Below are 17,707 nucleotides of genomic sequence, written 5' to 3' on the forward strand. Positions count from 1 at the left end.
CTAAATTGCCCGAGTCTTCTTTCCAACATCATTCATTACACTTATTCTACCAGCGATTTATTTGGTAAAAGACCACAAATCGACAGATCAGTGTTCTTTGTCTGAATATTAAGGTACCAAACCTTATTACCAATTTAAAACACTTACCAGTTGTAGGTCACCCGCAAGTTGACCTAGGTAGGTATTCGTTGACTAGATTATCTTGCAATATACAAGTGTTACACTGTTTTAGCGTGACTTTAGAACAGAGATATTGCAGCATATATGTATCTTACCGCTGGCATTGGCAATGTCTATTACCCCTGATAGGCTACTTGACTATTTGCAGGTGTATTGTTACAGATGATCAATGAAAGTTGTATTTTAAATTTTGATCTTTTCTGGCTTTATAGTTTAAGCACTTCAGACAATATACCATCATTTAACTGAGGTAGGGCACAGCAGGAATTTCCTGCTCAAAATAGGGAGCAGCCCGACTGGGGTAGTACCTCGACCTTACAGAAGATCACAGCAAAATAATACTGTTTTCAAGCAGTATTGTGTTCCTGTTGGTGAGTAAGGTGACCAGAGCTCCTGGGGGGATTGGGAATTGGGTCGGTAACGCGCTTGCGATGCTTCTGGTATTGCAGGCGTCTATAAGCTACGGTAATCGCTTACCATCAGGTGAGCCGTACGCTTGTTTGCCGACCTAGTGACATAAAAAAAAAATCATAACTATCTATTGCAATTTACAACTAAATTTACTCTTGTTAATTTCAATTATATTTATTTCTATTAAAATTAACTATAGGCTCGTCTTATTATCAAACTTAGTGTAATTTATAAGTGTCGGTTTGAAAAATATTTCTATTTATAGGAACAAGATAAATCAAAAGAATGTCTCATCGAATAGCTTAGGGACAATAGTCATAGTTCCAGTTACTCTGATAAGAAATCCATCAAAATTCTTAACATCAGCAACCCATTGTCATGCATAGTGAATGTATTACATGACAAATACTACGAAACTTTAATCAACATTTACTTCGAATAGATAAGCGCTGGAAAGAACTAGCCACATCGCGTTTCTATCTTTTCTTCAATGCCTTTTAATTTGGAATGCCATGAAATTATCAAGCAAAAAACAACGACAACTTTATTTTCTCTCTATTGTTAAATTAAACTTATATAATTATAATAAATATTGTGTTTACAAAAGTAAGTCGACACATGTACGATTCTGCTTACTGGTGGTATTCCTTTTTACAGTAATTGTTTTAAATAGACAAGAACGTCATTACTATTGAATATTTCGAAGGTTTCCTGTGCGATAATAATGAATATTAAACTCACATTGTGAATAATAATTCTATATAGCTTCCACTCAAATATATTGGAAAATTAAAATCATTCAGTCATTCCCATAAGTCTAATCCAAACTAGATATATTCATCTTCGATCTTCTATTTAGCCAAACACGTAGAACGTCTTTCCACATGCAGCTTTCACGACGGTCACCTCCAATCGGTCTTCGCCTCATCGATTTAATTATTTACGCATTAACGATGTCAAATATATAAAAACAAATTTAATTTATCAATTTACTTCCTAGTTAAAATATTTTTATTTCCCTGCCCCGTATTACACAACACTAATAATCCTCAAGCCTAATGGGTCTTTGTACTATGTAGTTAATAGTTTTGTACTCGTTAGTAATAGCAGTCTTGATATTTAGCGATAAAATATTTGTTACGCACCCAGTGTTATATGAACTATAATGTTCTGGATACTTTTATAGTATTAATATTGTGCTACTAGTATAGGTTTAACAATAAAACATTTTAGATCTTTGCGAAATTATCCATATTATATATCCACACGTTATTTTACAATTTCCTTTAATTAAGTATCTAATAATTGCTCACAATCATACATCCTTTTGCTAAGCATTCCAAAACCAGTCACCCAGCAGAGCTGATAACCTAAACTTATTCTCATGGTCAGATGTATTTAGTGGATAGAAATATTATTGAATAAATCGTACAAATATTCATAGGTATTATAAATTGACTTAATTTAAGATATACAGAGTTTTCGACTCCTAACTACGTTCCTTCAAATGGGGAGTTCGGAGTAATGGATCACGTTACACGTGGAAAAAAATCTTAGCCCTCTTTTAAATTTGAGTTTGTTTAAATATACGAGCTACTTTGATAGACTGGTTGCGCATGATACCTTTCGTGACCACGAAAATTGACCTTTAAAAGGAAAATTATTACTGACGAATACAACAGAAAGAACTGCGTATTGGAAAGAATTCTTTTCCTCGTTGAATGTTATTTATTGTAAATTATAGCGGTGCTTACACGCTCATTGGACGGTTATGCAGAAGTATCTTGCCAGAGTAGCTCGTATATTAACAGTTAAAACAAAGTAAAATTCAAAAAAGGCCTAAGATTTTTTTAACCAACCCCCCATTTAAAGGAACGTAGGAGTCGCACGGCCTATACAAAATAAAAAAATATTTAGAGGTTTAAGAGTAAGCGCTTCCCGTATTTCTCATTTTGTGAGAGTAAAGCACATCCGGAGGTGCGCAATAAATTGAGCAATTGATTGAGACTTGTCAGACAAGCACGAGTGATTGTGCCAAAGTAACGTAGGATGGAAAAAAGGGACAAAAAAAAACGATTGAGGGACATTAATGTTATCATAAATATGAAAAAAAAATAGAATTGTAGTCGAAGATGGGTTATCGTAAATATCTATGAAAAGAAAATAGAATGGTAGTCGAAGATGGGACGTGTTCAACATTAGATAATTTATCTACCGATACATCATATCGCATTTTTAGGGTGTGTACCGGAAGAAGATTTAAGTATTCAAATGGCATATAATTCGATTTAATCAGATCTGTTGTCTTGTAAATAATTTTATAAATAAACTATACCTACTTCCTCTGTACTATGATACAATATCCTTTACAAAACAGAAACTCCGTGAGTCAGAGAGATTAAAAACAAAGATGCCTTCAATCATTTTTATTTGAAGCATGAACATATTTTATAGACTTTATTTTATATATATTATATTTTTGCTTATCAAATTCACGTGAACTTTAGTTTCTGAATTAATGATCCCACGGATGCTAAAGTAATTAATATTTATACATAGTAATAAGTTTATATTGAATTTATTGTAATATTATGCTACATACACATTTAATAAGTAAACGTAAAATCTGCGCGAATATGCAAAGGTATCTAAACAAAGCCGTGAATGACATTTGCGTAAAAATGATGTACGTGCATGCATGCGTGAATAACTGTGTGTATTCTAGACACATTTTTAAATTTTTTAAATTGAAGCGTAAAAAATAAACTGTTAAAAATCGTAGAACACAATTCTGCGCAATGTCACAACACTGGATTGCGGCTGTTCGATCCTCGCACATGGCATACATTTTTATTGACCATATAATTGTTGGCCGATGGTCGTTTGTGTTTGTGTATTGTGTATTCCTGAGCCCGGACACTGAAGTAAATAATAGCACGGGTCGTTGAGTGTGAAGCGTTTATTATTATAAGGTTTATTATTGTGAGGTACTTTTTAATGTTTAAAAAATATATAATTTCCAAGAAATATATGAAAACTGATTATGGATGCATATTTATAATGTTATAAATACACTAGAAACTAGATCATCGTGATTTTGTCCACGACATTCGATTTGTAGTGAAAATGCTACATACTCGACTTGATAAATATTTATCATTATTACTACCTATTTCTTAAGTATTCATAGTGTGCTGTTTTGTATCCTATACCCGTATTTGATCAATAATTTTGTGTTGGAGAGTTAATAAGACTTATTCGAAATGTATTGATAACTCCTAAGATCACCGCGTGTTTTAACAACCTCGCGTTTTATTATTAGTATAGATTTCCTGACTTTCGGTTTCTTTTTTTACGTCACAATATGTACCTCGGTGAAATAAATGTACATTTTTTTACGTTAAAGTTATGCAGAAGCCATAGCAGCATGAAAAGATTAAGTTATAACAAGTAAGGACGCGGGATCAGTCGCTTGGAGAGGGAATTCGATTAGTGACCTACGTTACGTTTGTTTATATCGTTATACTTTGTTTCTCTAGTTAATATTACAGGAATATTTTTTTATATAATTGCTTATAATGCGTCAATATTCATGTGCGACTGATATCGACTCCATCCTTACATAATCTAGGTTGCTAGGTTAATAGTCATTTAAAGACTAACTACCATCTAACCACTAATAAATAATAAGCATTGTTTTTAACCGACTTCCAAAAAAGGAGGAGGTTCTCAATTCGACTGTATTTTCTTTTTTTTATGTATGTTACATCAGAACTTTTGACCGGGTAGACCGATTTCGACAAATTTTGTTTTAATCGAAAGGTGGTGTGTGCCAATTGGTCCCATTTAAATTTATTTAAGATCTAACAACTACTTTTCGAGTTATATCTAATAATGTGTTTTTACTTGACGCTTTTTTCGTCGACCTACGTTGTATTATACCGCATAACTTTCTACTGGATGTACCGATTTTGATAATTCTTTTTTTGTTGGAAAGGGGATATCCCTAGTTTGGTACCATGATAAGGAAACCAGGATCTGATGATGGGATCCCAGAGAAATCGAGGGAAACTCTCGAAAATCCGCAATAACTTTTTACTGGGTGTACCGATTTTGATAATTTTTAATTTAATCGAAAGCTGATGTTTATCATGTGGTCACATATAAATTTTATCGAGATCTGATCACTACTTTTTGAGTAATCTTTGATAACGCGTAGTTGCTTGACTATTTTTTCGTCGATCTACGTTGCATTACTTGTCGATGTAATTGAAGTCGGTTTTTTTTCGTTTGCGTGCAAACACAATTATTATTAATAAACTCATAACTGGTTTATTATTTTACATAAACGATTTGAGTAGATTTGCCATTCGAAAACTTCGTAGGTACTTATATAAAATACGTGTTTAAATATGAGACATCCAGCTAATAAGTAGCATAAGTAGGACGACAACATTATAAAAGATCATAAATGCTCCTACGCACATATTTAAAAGATCTGTAAGAAAATCTTGTTTAAAACGATTCACAAAATACCAATGTACTTATTAAATACCTATACCTACAAAAGCTTGGTTAGTTAATACAGACTTGGGACAGGGCTGGATTTAGAGGTCTGGAGGCCTCTTGGCCCCAAATTATTTTCTAAATAAAATGGACTTTATTTTAGAAGGTAAAACGCGAAAAAAGTATGAAACAAAAAAAGTTGTTTACTAGTGTTTACTAGGCTGAATTTGATTTTTTTTTCCAAAGTCTGTTGTAGCCCCGTTGTCTGCCCCTATTTTGTGGAGGCCCACTCAAAAGCCTCCCGGCCGTCCCTGCTCAAAAGCCTTTGCAATTATTAGGTACATGTAATTTATGATAACAAAATGTACCTTCTTATTGTAACCATTAATTACAAAAGGAATAAAATGTTTTATTAAATAAAGAAATCGCCAAATATAAAGCCTCCTAACGGACAAAGTACTAAATTTACCTACTACAGAGATTTATGTAAGTCAGAGTGATAACAATTCTACTAATATTATAAACGGGAAAGTTTAGAAAATGAGAAAACTTATTATAGTTACCATTTACTAGTTTTTATCCCGACATTCCCACCAAATCGAAAAATAATGGTTGAAACCGTGAGACACAACTAATTAATGTGTCAAAAATAAATAATTAAAAAAAACGAGTACCTATGCTTTAGACCGCACGACTGAAGTAAAACTTTCTATGTTGTTCACTAACTTATATCTCCCTCTCAACTTCCGTTTGCCTAGCCCGATCACACTCGCCTCGTCACGCATTCACCAGCTTACTCCTCAAGCGTGCGTAAATATGTTTTACTTCAAAAATTAACGTCAACAATGACTAATGTATTAATGACAAGTTAATATGTTATTATTTTTTCATTTTCCACGTTAAGCCGAGCTGATTAGTAGGAAGCATAAGATTTCTTGAAATAAGTAGTTTAGTTTTTACTTAATTGTAAATAACTAATGTCATTAGACAGTGGGTTCTTACAATATTAGGTATGAATAAATAATTGTAATATTCTAATTTGATTTTATTTATATAAAAAAGTTGTTAGAGTAGGTACGAAATTATTACATAATAAAGAAAATATGTAGCTATTCCATTTTCAAATTCAATCATCTGTAAATAGGCGCACAAAATAAAATCAATTTTAAAACTGCTAATATATTTTATCATATTACTAATTATTTATAAATGAAAATATGCAGTTGTGCTTTTATCACATAACAGGTAAAAAGAGAGCCATAAAATAGAAAAAAAGAAAATCATTCGAACCTGCAATTTTTCTAATCCAACATTATCCAACTTCATTTTAAAATAAAGTTTATTCATCGATAAACAGCCAGTTACACGATTCACATCACAAACTCTTGGTATATTTTTATTTTCGTCTAGCAGGCGCAAAAATCACTAATTTAATTGATAACACGATTTAATTAATTCATATTATTAAATAATCACACAGCTTTAACACAAAAGAGTTTTAATATTTAATATCAACTTTTTTTTAATATTCTAATTGTATGCCGAAGGTTCTGTCGTAGGCGTCCAGCGATGACGCTGCCGCGCGCCATATGAGATTACATTACCTACTACCTTGTGCTTGTTTAAAGTTCGAAGGCAGTCACATTATAATATGACTAAATCCAAACTACCATGAATCATATTAATTTACTCGACTAAAACACATTTACTTAACACGGCCGCTTAAAACATGTGCCACTATACAAAGTACCATGGTTGTTAAACAACGTTTTATTTGCCTCCAAATTAGCAGACTCAAAATTCCATACCAACAATAATGAGAAGCTCTCATTGAGAGCATTGCATTTCTTTTTAATATCAAATTTTATGAATACTTGTTTCCAACAAATGATGCACTTAGTTAAAATATATTGTAAATAAAATACATTATCCTCCTTCTGCAGTCGGGTAATAAATATATTAACGTTTTGCGCATTATTTACCGCTATATACCAAAATCAGCACCTGTCCTCAAATACCTAGAAAACCTTAAAGCGAATTCCAACTATTTTACAAAGCTGTCGCGTACGCAGTAAACATTGTACGGCATCATTATTCAACCTGCAATCCTGTGTTAGGGACTAGTTCGCATACATGATTAATACAAGCTTCTATTCCAAGCAAATAAGGTGTTAATTACACTGTAAACACATACCACACCCGCAAAAGTTTGGTGGGCTACTTTACAGACAATGGACATTCTATAGCTCGCGATGTTTGGTGGCAGACAAAACACGTCTCTATAGACTTAATACCCTGTAGTATATGGAAATTATTTCTTTGATACAAAATGTCGATAGTCAAAATTATGATGCGACACAGCATGTCACCGACTTGAATATTGAATAAATAGGTTTTTGCTTTAAAATATCGTCATGGTGATCTCTATAGCAATCTATGTTATAAAGACATTAGCAACATACTTATATATATTACTAAAATGCACGCATAATTACATAATGGCTTTTAAGTATTAATGGTTCAGACACGGTGTAAAACGTGGAACACTTCATAAGCGAAATTGTACACTTTTACACTAGTACATTTTTTTTTTTCGAATTGTTGTGTGCTGTTGGCCCTATCGGCCTTTACAGCGTCACCGGTGAGAGTGACCGGGTACTATAGACACCGGCCGCGAAGAAAGAAGGGGAGCCCTCTGGGAGGGCTCGGGGAAAAACGCATGCCCTAAGGGTGTCTCCTAGCGAGATCGCACCTCGGCTTAGAGCGTCGTCGGAGTGGAGGAGGCGCTATACGGAGCGCTGAGGCGGCTTAAGGACGGTCCGCAACGCCCCTAGGCGCGTGCGAGCCGTCAGAACGCGGGGAACCTCATCCTCGCCGGCGGGGGCGGTGTGTGTGTGTCCTGGGTGTGGTGGTGTATATGGCGTTAAGCGCCGTGATCTTATCGTCAGGGTCGGTTAAGACGTGCATGGGACGTTTTTGTACTGTCTGTAAGTTACCTCTACCCAAGCCTCTGCTACTAGAGGGTTTGGGTGACAGCGCGCCTTCTCAAAATACGCCGTAGTTAGTATTTTGAGGTGCTTCGCGACCTTAAAATCGAATCGATTTTAAGGTCGCGATGTAAGTCGACATTACGCACGTACCACGGCGAGTATGTGGCAGTGCGTAAAACTTGTTCTGAATGATTTGAAGCCTACGGATGAGCGTCGGCTTCACATGAGCGAAGACAGGGCACGCGTAGGTCGTAAATAGGTCGTACGCAGGCCTTGTATAGTGTCGTCTTATTTCTAAGAGACATTTTACTCCTCCCGCATAGCAGCGTGTGCAATCGACCTAGTATGAACGCTGCCCTGTTTCGGACCCGGTTTATGTGGGCTTTGAACGTAAGTTTACTGTCGAGTATGACGCCTAGGTACTTTGCTTCCTTTAGCCAAGGAATCGGAGTGCCGAATAGGGTTATGGTCCCGGGTCGGCCTTTCGTCCAGAAGACGCGCTTAATATGTTTAACAAAGGGCACTGCTGCACTCTTTTCAGGATTTACTTCGATTCTCCTTTCCTAAATCACTCGCTGAGGGCGGTGACCGCGGATCGGAGTCGAGAAGTTATAGCCTCGACGGAGGTACCGGTTGTGTAGTACATATTTTTAAAACTGCTGTCATTTCTTAAGGTCCTGTTTCACCAACTGTGGATAAAGTTTATCCTGCACATAAGTTACGAATAGACTTTAACAGCAGTGGATCGAATAAGCGATAGGGACCTATTTCACCTCAATAAACTACAGCATACAGATTCACAATTGAGATTAGAATTATTTCATAAATGTAGTGGGATTCCATTATAAAAAAAGAATAATATATGAAAAACTTATATCTGTATGAAACCGTCATCCATCAAATAGCGTTATCCAAAGCCTGTGAAACAGACCCTAAAATGTGGTCATTAAAATAATATATTTAAAATAATTAAAATTTGTCCTTTAAAATATTAGATAAAATTAATTTATTCACTTCAAAGTTGAAATTACGTTTAAATATCTATATAATAGACAGATGTCATCGGCTCGCACTAATATACTCTTTTCGAGACTCTTTCAAATGTTATTGCCATAATTACCTACTTAATCAAAACAATGATTAGTAAAATCTTCCATCGGTTTAATTTATTGTTATACCTAAATGGAGGTTGAACTTACGATCTGTACACATACAGTAGACGGGTCGCTCGCAATGAGCACTGGACCAAAGCGCTATCGTCGCTATTAAGAAAATGTTAGGATCCCATTACTTAAATACTTATTTATACGTGTATACTTATAACTACTATTACTAATAAACATCATTCTTATCCAATTTTTTTAATTATTACACTACGTATATACTTATATATTTACTATGTATATACTTTTTGTGTGGCTACGGTACTAAATAATATAGCCTACCCCTCTCTTCCCGTGGGTGTCGTAAGAGGCGACTAAGGGATAACACAGTTCCGCTACCACCTTGGAACTTAAAAAGCCGACCGGTGGCGGGATAACCATCCAACTGCTGGCTTTGAAATACACAGGCCGAAGACGGACAGCAGCGTCTTCGGTGCGACAAAGCCAGCGCTGCGGTCACCAACCCGCCTGCCCAGCGTGGTGACTATGGGCAAAACACATCAGTTCACGTTATTTTTGGCGTAAACTTGTGGAGGCCTATGTCCAGCAGTGGACTGTATAAGCTGTAATGATGATACTTTTTGTGTAAAAAATGGAAGTGGTTTTTATAGGTGTGAAGAATTTTTGACAAGATTTTAATTCTATAGAGTAAAATATAAATGTAATAACAATAATTTGATTTAACATCATGTTGACCACAAGGTTTAAATAAAAATATATTATTTATACATTATCTATAATGAGTTAATTGCAGCAGGCAGAAAATGTAATAAAAAACATTGTAATTGTCTTAAATCTTTTTTTATTTCCTTAAAAATTATTTTTTAAACATTAAGTATTTGCAATGAAAATTAGGCATTAGATTTTTTTGTACATACAAACAACAATATAAAAATAGTCTTAAGTGGGCTACAAATTTTAGGCTTAAAAAATAGTTATAAATTATATTGTTTTTTTGTCATACCATTAAATGATAACGTTTTTAGTTAAGATTACTTTCTATTTTAAATAAAATAAAAATATATATCTTATATATAAAATTCTCGTGTCACAATGTTAGTTACAATACTCGTTCGAAATGGCTGGACCGATTTTTATGAAATTTTGTGTTTATATTGGGTAGGTTTGAGAATCGGCCAACCTCTATTTTTAATACAGCTAAGTTATAAAGGGGGTTAATAACATATATGGCAAAACAACGTTTGCGGGATTAGCTAGTGTATATACATATATAGAAATATAATATTCCTTCAGAAAAAATCCATATTGAAAAGTAAACATAATTGGTGGTATAAATTTTGGACTATTTTCAAAAGTATATGGTGTTATGTGAATATAAAACTTTTTATTTTTCATAATATTTTAAATGAAATTTCACAAACATGTTAAAATGACTTTCACTAGCTATTTCCCCTTAAAAACAGATAATATGTTTGTGTAGTATAATATGAAATGTAGAAAATAGTAGTGAAGTAAGAGCAAAAGATGAGCTTCCGTTTTGTATCGTCAATCAAAGTACATACTTGTACACAACTAACATATAAAATTCATATTCTTCTTCTTCTTTGGCTCCCTTGCAGATTTGCCAGTATCAGAGTAGATGCTTCAATGTTCGGTAAGTGTCTGTTGTTCAGTAAGATATTGACAAGACTGACTTTGCTATTTATCAAGATTAGTGGAAGTTAGAGAAAAAGATAAAAAAAAAATTACCGATATATTCTTGTATTGTACAATAAACAAATCATCAATATCAACATAAAATGTCTAATACTAAACCAAATAACAAATGTGTAATATTTCATTGTTAGTTTATTTAGGATATCCAGGTAAAGACGAAAGATTTGCACCTGGAAAGCACAAACTTTCATCAGGATTTGTTTTCAAATTCTGTATTATTTCAGCTTTATGAAACCTGAGTATGTTAGCGTTTTCATTTCGAATAGATTTAATTTTTCCTATTACACTATTTCTATACAAGTTACTTATGAAAGGATTTTTTAATTGATCCGTCAGTTCTTGTATGGTTTCTGGTATAATAAAGTTTTCATTTTCATATTCTACTTCAATATGTTGATTGTTTTCACTATAAAGTCTATCATAACTGTCTAATCTTTTTAGACAAATATGATTTTGCGTATTATATCCATCTTCCAAGATTTCTTGACCGTTATCGCTGAAATATATCTTTTTGTTTGAGGTACAATCGCATCGGCTTTTTTCGTCATATTCAGTATCATGTTTTATTTTTTTTCTTTTACTTATTTTATCTAAACCATTTTGGTTCATTTCTTTATTCATCAAATGTCCATATTTCGACTCTATCTTTGCCATCACATCTTTACACTTTTTGTAAACTGCTTTTAATTCTTCTAAATCGCTAGAACATATTTCATTATCACTAGTGGTCTCTTCAGAAGATAGTGAAGTTTGTTTTTTAATCCTTCGTTTATTTCTCGTTTTTTTGGAACTTGTTGCGATTTTATAGCTATTTTCACTGCTTTCATCTTCGTTACCTGTCTTTAATTCTTCTGAGCCATTTGAATTTTTTTCGTTATTAATGCCACTATCTTCAGAAGATGAAGAGATTTCTTTTTTACTCGTTTTTTTCTTTTGAGATTCTTTGGAACCCGCAATGTGTTTATTACTGTTTTCAATGCTGCATTCCTCTTTTATTTCTCGCACGTGGTTTTTAACAACGATGTATTTTTTTGATTCCATTTTCTTTTATAATAAATAACTTAAGGGCTTGTTTAACTTATAAACTAGTATTTCGTAAATTTAGTTTTCTGTATTTACGATTCATTCGCTCCCTTTTCACTTTAGAGTACTGTATTTACTCGGTTTTCATGACATACATGTTCAATTTATAAAGAAAAACGAGTTATATTTCTTTGTCGAAACCGTGGTTTGTAATAAAAACACGTGTGATTTATATAATTTCACTGTGACAACAATCAAAACAAACGGGTTAGAGTTTTAGGTTAGAGTTAATATTTTAAATTTGTGAACTATTCTTGAGTTTTTGCACTGGTAAAAACATGCGTTTAAGTACTAGGTTATCACGTTTGGCTCTATTATGTAAGTCGTGGCTTTTCTTTGCAATTTGTTCACAAATAAATAAAATTGAAAATGTATAATTTGTTTATACACATCGCAACTTGCTCGCAAGTCGCAACTATTTTGTTTGTATAATTTCCTCCACCACACAGGTTGTACGCGTAGTACCAACTGCGTAACAGTTATACAAAATGGCCGACACTACCGAGCGTTCGGATACTCGCTTGCCGTATTAGTAACATGAGCGGCATAAAATCTTCAACTATCAAAAATAGCTTTCTTATATTTTTTAATAATTTACGATAAATCTATTATGTTATTTAAAAATAAACGTTTTTTTATAGGAGTGTCAATTTTTTAATAGTTTTAACTATATGTAGAACCTTTTATTTGAATTTTAATGATTAATACTATTAACCATGAAAATGAAAGGTTCTACAAAAAGCGTGGTTTATTACCATATTATTCCTCCTCTACAAAATTTATAAAAAAAAAGTTGATACTTTCGCGCGCGAAAACTACAGAATATACATCAATGAAATTTACCATGTTATACACATACTGGATATAGTTTTATATCCAGTATGTATATATTTTTGTAACATAAATATATGTAATTAATTACTTATACTGCAAACCAAAACATTCAATAGTATTGACAAATACACGGGTAAAAGGACAACAACTGCCTATAATAAAATAATTAGTGCCACTTGCAACTTCGTAAGTTAAATTTCAACTTGATTCTATTGTATAATATAATTTGATTATATTGTGGAATAAAAGTATTAGCCGAAATTACAAATTTCATACACAGTATTTTTGAATACATCATTTGTAACTAAATTACTGAACTTTTTAACCGACTTCCAAAAAAAGGAGGAGGTTCTCAATTCGATTGTATTTTTTTTTTTATGTATGTTACATCAGAACTTTTGACTGGGTGGAGCGATTTCGACAAATTTTCTTTTGATTGAAAGGTGGTGTGTGTCATTTGGTCCTATTTAAATTTATTTGAGATCTAACAACTACTTTTCGAGCTATATCTAATAATGCGTTTTTACTTGACGCTTTTTTCGTCGACCTACTTTGTATTACCACATAACTTTCTACTAGATGTACCGATTTTGATTATTCCTTTTTTGTTGGAAAAGAGATATCCCAAGTTTAGTACCATGAAAAGGAAACCAGGATCTAAAGATGGGATCCCAGAGAAATTGATGGAAATTCTTGAAAATCCGCAATAACTTTTTACTGGTAAACCGATTTTGATAATTCTTTTTTTGTTGGAAAGGGGATATCCCTAGTTTGGTACCATGATAAGGAAACCAGGATCTGATGATGGGATCCCAGAGAAATCGAGGGAATTTCTTGAAAATCCGCAATAACTTTTTACTGGGTGTACCGATTTTAATAACTTTTAATTTAATCGAAAGCTGATGTTTATCATGTAGTCACATATAAATTTTATTGAGACCTGATAACTACTTTTTGAGTAATCTTTGATAACGTGCCGTTACTTGACTATTTTTTCGTCGATCTACATTTTACTACGATGTAATTGAAGTCAGTTTTTTTTCATTTGCGAGCAAACACAATTATTGAGGAGCACGTTGGCACAGTTTGTAGTGACCCTGCTTTCTGTTCCGCAAGTTGCGGATTCAATTTCAGTCAGTCTGGGTGTAATATTTGTATTAATATATTTAAATAAAAATATAGTTATAACAGTCGGCTGTTACTTGTATCATAAGCATTAAGTTGCTTATCATAGGAACAAACGACTGTGTGTGTATGACTACAATAGACCTTTTTAGTTTTATTAATTTATTTTAAATACCTTCCCTAATCTTTAGAGATAAATGAAAAAAAGTATTTAAAAAAAATTTATTCATATTCTTTATTTTTTCTTTTCTTTTTCTTTTTAGGTACATCACTTTCTGTACATTGCTCCTGTTCATTTTCGCAATCCCTGTTTCTATTTTTACTTTTCTTCTTTGCTAGTTCACACTGATCTGTTTCTTCATACATTTCTTGATATTTCTTCTTTTTGGATTTCTTTGATTTAATTTCTTGCTGTTCAACTGTTTCTGACTCATTGTTTGTTACTGATTCAAAACTTAATATATTATCACAGTTTTCCTCCCTATTTTTGGACTTTTTCTTTTTCTTGGTTTTAGTTTTATCAACATCATCTAAATTATTATTAGATGTTTCTGTTTTGTTGTGATAAAATGAAAAAGGTTGGTGTCCAAATCCATTAGTAGTAATTTCATGCGTGGATTCAGTATCATTTGAAAAACCTTTGAAACTGTAATCTGATACATCCTCTGCCTTCTTTTCACCATTAAAAGAGTTCAGTAATTTAGACTTTGACTTTAAACTTGCTAATTTATTCTTAAAGTAATCATCCATACTTCCTTTCTCGGTAAAAACTTGTTCGGAGGTTGTAACATCGTCTCGGAGAATTTCTTCTTCCTCAGTTTCTTTGAAGCTTTTCTTACCAAATATGTTGGCTAGGTCTTTCTCACTGTACTTTGATAGATCTTTACCCCGTGTGAACTTGTGATAGTGAATACGGGCTTTGCTTTTCTTTGATTTATCTTCTAATGAAATACCACTGTGCAAGACCTCGGCATTGCTCTCTGCTGTAATTAAATATTGTATGTAATAATGTACTCACTCATTATACCCAAATTCAAAATATGTATTGTTTCATGAACAAACTAAGTGACAGTCATCTGCATCAAGTTACTTATTTGGATTCAACAATGAAGACAAAAAAATTTAATTTTTTTTACAAAATATTCTCATTAGTTTTAAAAATGCATTAAAAAAATATTTTGGAACATAAATCGAAAGATATTCCTATTACAAAACAAAACTTACAGTTCGAAAGATTCGCAAGTAAAGCATTAAAATCGTCCTCATGTTTCGTCCATTGATCATTCTTGTCTTCGAAACCGAGTCCCTTCTCATCGTTTTTATATTTAGCAACAACATGTTCAACAATTCCATTTTCTTTCGCACCTAACCCCTTTCCCGCACTCCAGCCCATTTTCTCCAACATTTTCTGACCGAACTTATTTGTGTCATTGCTCCAAGCATTGTTTTTAGCACGGAGATTTATCACTTTTTGTTTTCGACGAGGACCCGCTAACATAGACATATTTATTGAAAAAAATTACTAAAGTTCACGTGTTAGACATGTCAAAATGGACGACACACACACACCATAGTCCACACTCCACAGATATAACGAAAACGTCAAGAAGTTTTTCACTGACCCGCCATTTTGAGGCGTATCGAGTGTGAAGTTAGCGCGAGTTAGCAGCAATGAGCCATTCGATTGGTACGTTTCGCACCACAAATTATAACATTCCGTTCCACGTTCTTTATGTATTATTGTGGTCTAAATAGTCTTACAATGTAAAATATATTTATTGAAGGTGAAGTGTTTAGGTGGATTAGATTTAATCCATTTTACTTTATAAACTAGTAGAAGACCCGGTGAGCTTCGTATCACTTTCGTATATTTGCAATTCGAGCTCGAGCTTCGTATCGTTCGTATATTTGTAATTTATTTAAAATAACTTTTTTTTATACTGACATTTTTTTATTTCTAAAGATAAAAGACTTTTAACGCACCTTCTACTATTTTGTCTGTCGTCAAGATTCTATTGAGGTTGTAAACTCTAATTTACCGTGAATACAATCTCCTTCGTGTTTCTCCAACCTACGTGACATTGGCGAAATCATCTGTTCTATCTTGGCACTAGGAAAGCCATTAATTCTAAATTCTACCTATCTATGAATATGCAAGTGACAGTTTTTTATTTCTAAGGAATTCTAAAAGGAACATTTTGTATTGGAAATTTCAATAATATAATTATTATTTATGTTTCTCATAGTTTAAATCTTTCCTGGAATACATATAGGTATTTCAGTGATTTTTTAATGTACAATGAACAATAATTTATTGTCATTTACAATTATGTCTATAGTCAAAACAATATATTTATCAGTTAATTTTAATCAACTGCACATGCAGAATGTGAATTATTTCTCAATCAGATAAAACAAAAAAATATTTCTTAACGACACCCCTACTAATGGGTACTTTACCCATTACTTATACTTAATTTTGATCAAACTAATATATATATATATATATACTTATACACAGCAAAAAGGTATCATCAAAATGATACCTATTTGCATTTTTTCTGTTTCTATAATGTTTCAATTACCTAACCAAGTGTAGTAATTATTGTAATAAGGTGTTAATGATTAAAACCTGGGTCGTCTTTACAACCTAACAAGACGCAGAAACAAATATTTGGACAAATATCACAGTTGTGTTTACCAATTAATATCCGCTCAGAGGATTAATAGAATTCGCGGACGTCGCGTTTATGGAAATTTCGTCCCCATTACACCAGAGCGGCCGTCACCGTATTTTTCTGTGTCACCTCTTTATTGTCTTTTTTTAACCGACTTCCAAAAAAGGAGGAGGTTCTCAATTCGACTGTATTTTTTTTTTTTTTTATGTATGTTACATCAGAACTTTTGACCGGGTAGACCGATTTCGACAAATTTTATTTTAATCGAAAGGTGGTGTGTGCCAATTGGTCCCATTTAAATTTATTTGAGATCTAACAACTACTTTTCGAGTTATATCTAATAATGCGTTTTTACTTGACGCTTTTTTCGTCGACCTACGTTGTATTATACCGCATAACTTTCTACTGGATGTACCGATTTTGATAATTATTTTTTTGTTGGAAAGGGGATATCCTTAGTTTAGTACCATGATAAGAAAACTAGGATCTGATGATGGGATCCCAGAGAAATCGAGGGAAACTCTCGAAAATCCGTAATAACTTTTTACTGGGTGTACCGATTTTGATAATTTTTAATTTAATCGAAAGCTGATGTTTATCATGTGGTCACATATAAATTTTATCGAGATCTGATGACTACTTTTTGAGTAATCTTTCATAACGCGTAGTTGCTTGACTATTTTTTCGTCGATCTACGTTGTATTACTTGTCGATGTAATTGAAGTCGGTTTTTTTTCGTTTGCGAGCAAACACAATTATTTTTTTAAAGTAATGCTGGCGCGCATGTTTTGATCCATTTTTATATACTGAGTAGATTTTACACTACCACTTAGTATAAGCTATTGATTGATATCCCTAACAATAATATTTTTCTAGCCACTCAGGAATGATAGGGTGTTTTTTTTTTTTTTTTAAATAAAATATCATAACCGCAAGTACAGTTGTAAATAAATTCGAATGCGTGTGTTAATAATTTTGATATAGTAATTAATTGTTATATGATATTGTAATGTCTGGTCGATGAGAAATTTCAAAGCGAGACTGGTTACGCCCACCTAAA

The 17,707-nt window shown here is 32.9% G+C and overlaps 2 protein-coding genes across 2 annotated transcripts in view; both read right to left on the minus strand.

Annotated features, from left to right (window-relative positions):
- Positions 1 to 17,707, minus strand: part of LOC123664243 (tight junction protein ZO-1-like) — a 67,184-nt gene that overhangs the window by 23,920 nt on the left and 25,557 nt on the right. The gene's annotated exons all lie outside the window — the stretch shown is intronic.
- LOC123663920 (PIN2/TERF1-interacting telomerase inhibitor 1) lies at positions 14,180 to 15,616 on the minus strand. Its single transcript, XM_045598563.1, has 2 exons — positions 15,194 to 15,616; positions 14,180 to 14,952 (listed from the first exon to the last, which is right to left on the minus strand). The coding sequence occupies exons 1-2, from the start codon at positions 15,471 to 15,473 to the stop codon at positions 14,192 to 14,194; spliced, it is 1,041 nt and encodes a 346-aa protein (XP_045454519.1). The 5' UTR covers positions 15,474 to 15,616; the 3' UTR covers positions 14,180 to 14,191.

This window comes from Melitaea cinxia, chromosome 21 (assembly GCF_905220565.1).
Source record: "Melitaea cinxia chromosome 21, ilMelCinx1.1, whole genome shotgun sequence".
Classification (NCBI taxonomy): domain Eukaryota; kingdom Metazoa; phylum Arthropoda; class Insecta; order Lepidoptera; family Nymphalidae; genus Melitaea; species Melitaea cinxia.

What these genes read in the sequence shown, in the direction of transcription:
- LOC123663920 (XM_045598563.1), bottom strand. Translation starts at nt 15,473, where the DNA reads ATGTCTATGTTAGCGGGTCCTCGTCGAAAACAAAAAGTGATAAATCTC. An exon ending in ACTTGCGAATCTTTCGAACT is followed by an intron (nt 14,953 to 15,193) that starts GTAAGTTTTGTT and finishes ATTTAATTACAG; the next exon opens with CAGAGAGCAATGCCGAGGTC.